The sequence below is a fragment of the Triplophysa rosa genome, linkage group LG2 (genome assembly GCF_024868665.1).
Source record: "Triplophysa rosa linkage group LG2, Trosa_1v2, whole genome shotgun sequence".
Classification (NCBI taxonomy): Eukaryota; Metazoa; Chordata; class Actinopteri; order Cypriniformes; family Nemacheilidae; genus Triplophysa; species Triplophysa rosa.
Window position 1 is genome coordinate 25,774,970 of NC_079891.1, and position 8,391 is coordinate 25,783,360.

General features: G+C 34.3%; 1 protein-coding gene across 1 annotated transcript; it reads left to right on the plus strand.

Annotated features, from left to right (window-relative positions):
• The first annotated feature begins 3,066 nt into the window (after nt 1–3,066).
• On the plus strand, nt 3,067–8,382 carry zgc:64051 (leukocyte surface antigen CD53). Its single transcript, XM_057352997.1, has 8 exons — nt 3,067–3,240; nt 3,969–4,046; nt 5,988–6,176; nt 6,266–6,340; nt 6,506–6,613; nt 6,748–6,858; nt 7,045–7,128; nt 7,309–8,382. Exons 2-8 carry the CDS (start codon nt 3,990–3,992, stop codon nt 7,375–7,377), a joined length of 693 nt encoding a protein of 230 aa, XP_057208980.1. The 5' UTR covers nt 3,067–3,240; nt 3,969–3,989; the 3' UTR covers nt 7,378–8,382.
• Nucleotides 8,383–8,391: the final 9 nt, after the last annotated feature.

Sequence of the window (8,391 nt, forward strand, 5' to 3'; positions counted from 1 at the left end):
TTTAAGTACCATTTTTATTTTCTGCTTTAGTGTTTCAGTACAAAAAAGATTATTATCCACTTAAAAAATGTCAGTTTACCTAGGAGAATGAGTGCTGTGTTATGAGCAAAGTTATGGAGGACTCATACAGCTTTTTAAAGGAGTCATATGACATGGCTAAAACGAATATTATGGTTTGTTTTAGATGTAATGCAATGTGTATACACGATTTAAGGTTAAAAAACGCTGTATTTTCCACATACCGTGCATGTTTGTATCTCCTCTTTGCCCTGCCTCTCTGAAACGTGCAGATTTTTTACAAGGCTCATCGCTCTGAAAAGCGAGGTGTGCTATGATTGGCCAGTTAACCAGTGCGTAGTGATTGGTCGAATACTGCAAGTGTGTGACGGAAATGTAACAGGTTCCAAAGCAATTGTACTGACAGGTACTGACTTGCGTATACATTTGGGCGGTCTTAGTCAAATCATACCACGAACTGATGTGGATTTGTGGGGGTGTGGTTACACGAGGCGTTTCAGGCAGGTCTGGTTGAGCATTTGCTTTTAGATAGAATGCATCTTTTATTCTGACACTTTACTTTTTGCAATTTTACGTGTCTTATACATGCATGGGCAACTTATAACACACCAAAGACACAGAAAAACACGTATTCGCGCCATATGACCCCTTTAATGATTGACGAATAACGTGTTCACAGACACACAACAGTCACATTTTCTTACGTACTTTAAAACACATCAACAGATTTGAAACAGATTATATATTTGTTTAGTACAGAGAGTAGTAGAGTATAAATCATTTTTATTGCATCTCACTGAAACCTCAATGTTTCATTTCCCTATTACAGTTTCTCTGTAAGTGGTTCTCTCTGTCTATTGGAACTCTCACAGATACCAATAAATGAAAACTAATTATATAGACATGCAAATTACACATTTACATTTATGCATTTGGCAGACGCTTTTATCCAAAGCGACTTACATTGCATTATACTAGGGATGCACGATAAATTATCGTATCGGTATCGGCCGATAAATGGTCATTTTTAATGTTATCGTATCGGCCGATAATAGAATTTAGGCCGATATATTATAGCCGATAAATCATAAATAATTTCCTCTGGTTAAACTACTTCATCTGCACGCTGCTCGCAGTTAAAATACAGTATAGTACTGTCTTTCTGTCGTGATCATTCAGTTACTGCTATTATCAAAACATTGCTGATGTAGGTACAGTATGTAGATACAGTATTTATGAATGTGTAAATTATAGGATCAAAAGCATATTGTTTGAATCAGACTGCTGTCTGAATGCTGTCTGTCTTGAGACCTGTTAGATATGTGGCTATTTAGAACATTTTTCTGGGTTGCTCTTGAAGAACATCTATAATTTGTTTATTAAATAAAAAGGTAACACTTTACAATAAGGTGCTATTAGTTAACATTAGTAAATGCATTAGCAAACATTAGCTAACAATGAACAATTTAATTTGTCATCATTTATTAATCCTTGTCAATGTTAGTTCATGTCAATACAGATATTCATGCGAGTTCATGGTGCATTAACTAATGTTAACAGTGACAACGTTTGATTTTAATAATGTATTAGTAAATGCTGAAATGAACATGGATTAATATTAATAAATACTGTAGAAGTATTGTTCCTTGTCAGTTTATGTTAGCTAATGCATAAACTAATTGCTAACAAATAGCACCTTATTGTAACGTGTTACCAATAAAGAATATACCAGAAAAGTTTGAAGGTTAAAGAATCGTTAACTAGTGTAAAGTAGGCCTAGTAGTTGGTACATGATTTTCAGGGGGGGAAAGAGAACTAATGGTTACTTTGTTTTTCTGCAGTGAATGTTATCAAATAAAAGTGGTTGTCCAATAGTCAGTCTTAGAGAATTTTATATTAATATTTAGATACTGTATATCGGCCAATATATCGGTTATCGGCTTCCAATGTTAAAGAATTATCGGTCGTCGGCCAAAATTTACATATCGGTGCATCCCTACATTATACTATATATTGTATCGGAGTATGTGCAATCCCCTGAGATCAAACCCATGACATTGGCGTTGCTAGAGCCATGCTCTAACCACTGAGCCACAGGAAAGCACTACACAGAAATAAGATGCCTTTTGGAACACGTGACTAAGAAAATATCACACCATTTAAAAAATCCCAGGGATTTTACCCAGTAAGTTTGTGTTAACTGTACAGTAGGTGTCACAATTTCAGATTTTCAGTGCACAATTATTATGGTCAAAAGAATTCACAATATTATTGTGATATCTATGCTTTTTAAAAAGAAATAATGCTATCAGTCTGTCATATATCTTTGTTTTCTGGAAAATGATTCATACACATACAGTATACAAGTGTAGGTAGGCAGAGAGACAGTTTGTAAGCATTGTGGCTCTTAAGGCACAACTTGAAACGGTGCTGAATTATTTTTGACAATTAACACAATACTGACAATTGCAGCTTTTAATATCGTCAATACTCTGATATTGTCACACTCCTGGTTAGTTATTTGTTACACTTAAATGTTGGTTGTCATACAGTGAAATGCCAGTTTTAATCTTGTTTGTACATCAGCAAACCGTAAAAATCTTCTAAACCCACCACACATTGACCAACTGTCGAAATGGTGATATATTGATACAGCTTATTATTACAGTCTGACACGTTTTTTAATGAAATTAGCTTTTGCAGTTTATTCTTTTCAGAGGATTATTTTATCTAAAACCACAAAGAGATGTTTGTTTAGTCAAATTTATTTTCTCTTCATAACTCTTTACTCTTATTTGTACTCATGAATTTATATTTTTGCACTCCCTGTGGTAGAGACCACCTGTGGTTTCATAACACAATGTGCAATGTGCAAACAGCAATGCCTGCACTTCATACACACTGAGCAGTTTCAGCCGTTTATTACGATTCTCTTCAACAACAGTATTTTGGGCTTACTGTGCATGTTGTGTATAGTGACAAGACGATTTTGATACGCTACTTTCTGCACTTTTCTTTTGTTTTTCTTTCTTGCTCTTTCTTGCTCTATCGTTTCATTTAACACCTCTGCACAGCTCTGTTTAAACACCACGTCATGAACAGAGGAAGTAAGAGAAGCTCATGCCCTCCCACAGCCTGTAACAGAGTCAGAAGGGCGAGTTTGACTGTCGTAATTGAGAATAATTCTTTGGAGTATCTTTACAGAATACATTTCTTAACAAGGTAAGACCATATCATCTATGTAATGTTTATGATATTTATGTTCATCTTAGTTGATTACATTTATGTTTTGGCAGTTGATTTGTTCTAAATATCTTTTACAAAGTTCTAATATGTTATCAACAGCAATTAAATGTGTTCCTATTATCAATAGCAATCAAATGTGTTATAACAAACTATATAAAATATTTTATAGTTTGTTTGGTCACAATTTTCATCTTTTTGTCACTTATGAGAAGTCATTTTATAATGTGTTTCATAAAACTTGCTTTATGTTCTACTGAATTGTTGTTGGTTATTTCTATGTATAAAAATCAGAACATGTACATGTACACATGTATATATGCCCAGTTTATACACCTGACAAAAGAGGAACTTAGATAGATAAATAGCTCTTGGAGAGTTAAATGTGTCATAAATCATAAATTCTTGTTCATGATTAGTCTTTAACAAACTCATAATGTTGTCCTCTATGTACCTTCATGACTAAAAACACTAAAAAATTACCAGTCTGTTTCTGTAAGGGAAGTTACACAGGAAACGCATCTCATGAACATGAGGCTCCATTTAACTCGTCATATTGTTTTCCATTATATCAGCACCGCCTTCAGTTGTGACACAGGATACACGCTGTCAGTCATTTTTCATGTTGTGGGTACACGTAGTTTGGGAAAAAAACACTGCAAGATAACTGTTTAACCTCAGGTCTTATGTGTTTGATGACCTTGCAGAATTGAGCGACGCTGTGAAAGATGTCTTGCCTCAAGTGCCTGAAGTACACCATGTGTGTGGTGAATCTCATTTTTTTTGTAAGTATCCATTTTAGGACTGTCACCTGATGCATGCAGCTATTTCATACTTAACACCATGACTGTAAAAATATCCATGTATACGACACTGATGGTTTCCACTTCTAAAAATACTAGGTTATTTTCAACCCATGGTTGGGTCAAAAAGGGACGAACCCAACAAACCCGGTTACAGATATATCTATTCTGGGTTGTTTCAGCCCAAGATGCTGGGTTGTCGTAACCCACACTGTAAAAAAAATCCCCCAGCTTGTCCGGCAGCTGGGGCGCCAGAAATATACCGTAAACAGTTTTTACCGTAAAATTATTTTTCCTGTAAATATTCACTGTAAAAGTCTTTTTCTATCATTTAAAGTTCGTTGACAGTTTTTCTGGAACAGTAAAATTCTGGAACATAATGTTTTTTAATGTATGGTTAGGTCAAATCTGAACATTTTCAGGGTATTTCAACCCAACGGTAGGGCATTTTTTTGTACTTAAAGGAGCAGTTCACCCCAAAACAAAAATTCTGGCATCATTTACTCACGCTCTTGACATTTTAAATCTGTATGACGTTTTCTTCAGCAAAACATAAAAGAATTTATTCTGAAGTCAAGTCAAGTCAAAGTTTATTTATGAAGCACTTTTTTAAAAACAGCAAGTGTTTATCAAAGTGCTGTACAGTACATGCATAAAGAATATACTTATCAATGATACAACCAATCACATTACAAGAAAGACAATAAAACAATAATAGGAAGCAGCTCTCACATAGCGTCAAATGCAAGACTGTAAAAATACCTTTTAGACTAAATTTAAAAACAGAAAGTGTCTGCACTGTAAAAAGTGATTCGTTGTCTCAACAACCATATTGTATTAAGTTAAGTAGCTTCTATTTAAAAATAAACAAATTTATAACATTTCTAGCTTAACTTAAAACCCTTTGTTCATGCAACACAAAAATATAAATGACAAGAAAAGCTCAAAGGTTTCCATAAAGTGAATGGAAAATTTTGAGTTGTGCAAACTACAGTTAAAATTAAGTAAACCTAACATACATTTCCAGTGCAATGAATTTAATATTATCAGTACAAATGCTGTGAGGAATACCCATAAGCCCTTGCGCTTGAAAAGTTTGATTATTCATGCTTTTTTAAGTAAAAAGCACTTTGGGGACATTTATATAGATGTTAATAAGATGTATAACAAAATTTAAGACGTATTTAGTATTATTGATGTTGTTTTGTGAATAATCGTTTTCTGTGAAGTTATCATTCAGGTGATTCGTGTTTGCTTTGGTAAGCATAGACCCTGTTCAACCCATCATATTTCTTACCACAATAAGGAAGACACACATCAGAAATGCAATGTTGTGTGCTTCTGTGGAGAATCATTCAATGACTGACATCAAATCAGTCATCAACTATTTCAAAACTGTTTGTTATAATAATATACTTCAATATGCTATATGAACATTAAGGTAAATGAATGAAATATTTAAGTACAGCCCACATGAGCACAGAAAATGATCTAGCACGAGTTCAATCAACTTACAAAGTAAGGTCAAGCGAACTGATATATTTGTGTAAACGCAACAAAGATTATCTTGTTATTTTTACTTAAATTCTTTGAAAATCTTTAGGACAGGAAAGATTTCACCTTGGTGATTTAAAATCACAACCCATGAAAGAACATTCAACTGTTGGTCCCGTTTGACTTGCATTGGTTTTGTGTCTATACAATAGAAGTCAATGGGGACCAAAGTTTTTTTGGTTACCAACATTCTTCAAAATATCTTCTGTTGTGTTTCCCAGAAGAAAGTCATAAAGGCATAAAAAGTGTAAACGACAACAGAATTTTCATTTTTGGCTGAACTATCCCTTTAACTTGAAAACAACATGAATGATAAAACGTATTCAACATTTATCTTAAAAAACTCTTTTGTCGTTATGATCCTTACAGATCTGTGGTGCTGCCATCTTTGGATTGGGCATATATTTGATGACGACCTCCAAGTTCGCCGCACTCCTTCCCAGCCTTCAAGCTATGAGCATAGCAAACAGTCTCTTCATCACAGGAATAATTATCACCTGTGTGTCCTTCTTGGGCTTCCTTGGGGCCCTAAAGGAAAACCGTTGCCTGCTCATATCTGTAAGTCACATGCAGAATGTTTGTCACTTACACTAAAGTGCATTTTCCCTGAAGTCAACAATTTTCTCTGTTTTCATTTGTTGGTTTAGTTCTTCATTTTGCTGTTCATTCTGATGTTGGTGGAGTTGGCTGTTGCATGCATTCTGCTCATATTTGAGGCACAGGTATACAACACTCTCTGATGTAGATGCAGTAGCATTATAATATTGCATAATTAACATATATTAATATTGCACAGTAATATTGCAGTCTGGAGCTAAATGAGGACTCGCTTATGAAAGCAGAGAAAGTTTTTGCAAAGATTATCAGATTTTTTTCTGTATGTCCAGGTTGACAAATACATTAATTCAGACCTTACCGATGGTTTAAAAACATCCATAAGCAACAGAAAGGAAAATAACAACACTAAAGATGACTGGGACATTGTGCACAATGCAGTAAGTGGCCATTTCAGGCAATAATGTTCTCTTATTAGTGGTGTTGCTAACATGTTGCCTAAATGTTAACCACCACACACATTTCTTTCACAACATTCCAGTCTCAAATTTTCCTCTAATAAACTTTTCAACAGTTTGAGTGCTGTGGGATCAACAACGCTTCAGATTGGAATTCAGGAGTACCAGAGTCTTGCTGCATGTCAAGTGCCTGCGGACAAAATGATACCAAACAGTACTGGATCAAGGTAATACAGCACTCCTACCCCTCTTTATGTCAACCAAAAACCTATTCAAAACCTTTATATGACTCTTTTCTGTGGAACACAAATAAAGACTGGATGTAGGTTGGATTTACATTATATATAAATGTTTATTTTATAACAAATTAAAATTTGATAAACATCACTTGTCATATGTGTTATTGCATTCAGGGCTGCTACACAAAGCTAAAGGACACATTTGAAAATAACCTCTTGAACGCAGGAATCGGTGTCATTGTTGTCTGCGTTATTGAGGTATGAACTTTTTTGAAATGAAGTGCTTTTGGAAAGGGTTTCTTTAACATTAAAAGCTCTAGTCCTCAAAAAGTCCACAAAAGTGCAATGTTTAGAAGTTGTGGGATTGAATGAATAAGTGATTTTCTTATTTAGCTGTTATTGTTTTATGATGGCTTAATAATATCTCTTGTTTTGTAGGTCTTGGGTATGTGTTTCTCCATGACCCTGTTCTGCCACATAAGTCGCTCCGGTTTACAATACAAGTGATAACATATATTTCCTTTAACAGTTAGTATTATCCCTTATAGCCCACTATCAGTAAGACTGCCAGTAAAAGATGGCATGCAATATAATTTGTCCCATACAACATTTGGTTAAAGCTCAACCTAAGCAAAACATAGATGCTGATGTATATGCACAGTGCTCCACGTGACCTTGAAGAATCTATAGGTAGTGATGAAAAACGATATCTATTATCATGGCCAGACTGGTTTACCAAAAACATTTTTGTTCACTTCTGATGGTCATTGCAGATATCATGTTATTATCATGTTATGTCTGGCCATTTCTTCTTTTTTAAACACTTAATAGTTCGGTTCGACCAGAAGTAACAATAGTGAGATTAAAATTGAGTTTTACTGTTTTACACAACTGATTAAACTGAAAACTTCCAAGGGAATTTCAGGCTTTAAACTTTCCCTGGCATAGACATCTGAATGTCAAGTCTAGAATAGAGTTTTTCCAATCATGAATCCTCTTCACATGCACATCTAACGGCATATTACACTGTATATAACTTCATATATAATGTTAAGTTTGAGTTGACCTAGTATGTTCTTTTGACGGACTACACTGTATTATATATTCTTGTATACTGAACAATGTAACGCACTTATTTCTAATTACTTCCTTTTCTTACTGAAGCGAAATCATTGGATTTCCCAGAATGTGCACAAGTTTAAAACCACACATGCTATCTCTTCCTTTTTTGACAATTACACCAGATGTGACCATTTGTATACCATGTGTAATGCAATGCTGCATTTCATTCTCTTTAAAATGTAAATGAAACAAATTAAATATATGTTTATCTTTCTACTTTTTGAAAACGTGTAAAATTGACAAGTGTATACTTACAGACACAGGAAGTACCACCAAGTCTGCACTTCCTACTCAAGTACACCACCACACACCTACAACATGTGTTCGTATAAAAAAGCTTTTTTTAAAGATGCTCTTTCTTATCCCATTGAATACAAATCATAATGAATCAATCAATAA

Coding starts and splice junctions, on each gene's coding strand:
- zgc:64051 (XM_057352997.1), top strand. CDS start 3,990: ATGTCTTGCCTCAAGTGCCTGAAGTACACCATGTGTGTGGTGAATCTC. Junction 6,614..6,747: donor GGGACATTGTGCACAATGCA/GTAAGTGGCCAT, acceptor ACTTTTCAACAG/TTTGAGTGCTGTGGGATCAA. Junction 7,129..7,308: donor TTGTTGTCTGCGTTATTGAG/GTATGAACTTTT, acceptor CTTGTTTTGTAG/GTCTTGGGTATGTGTTTCTC.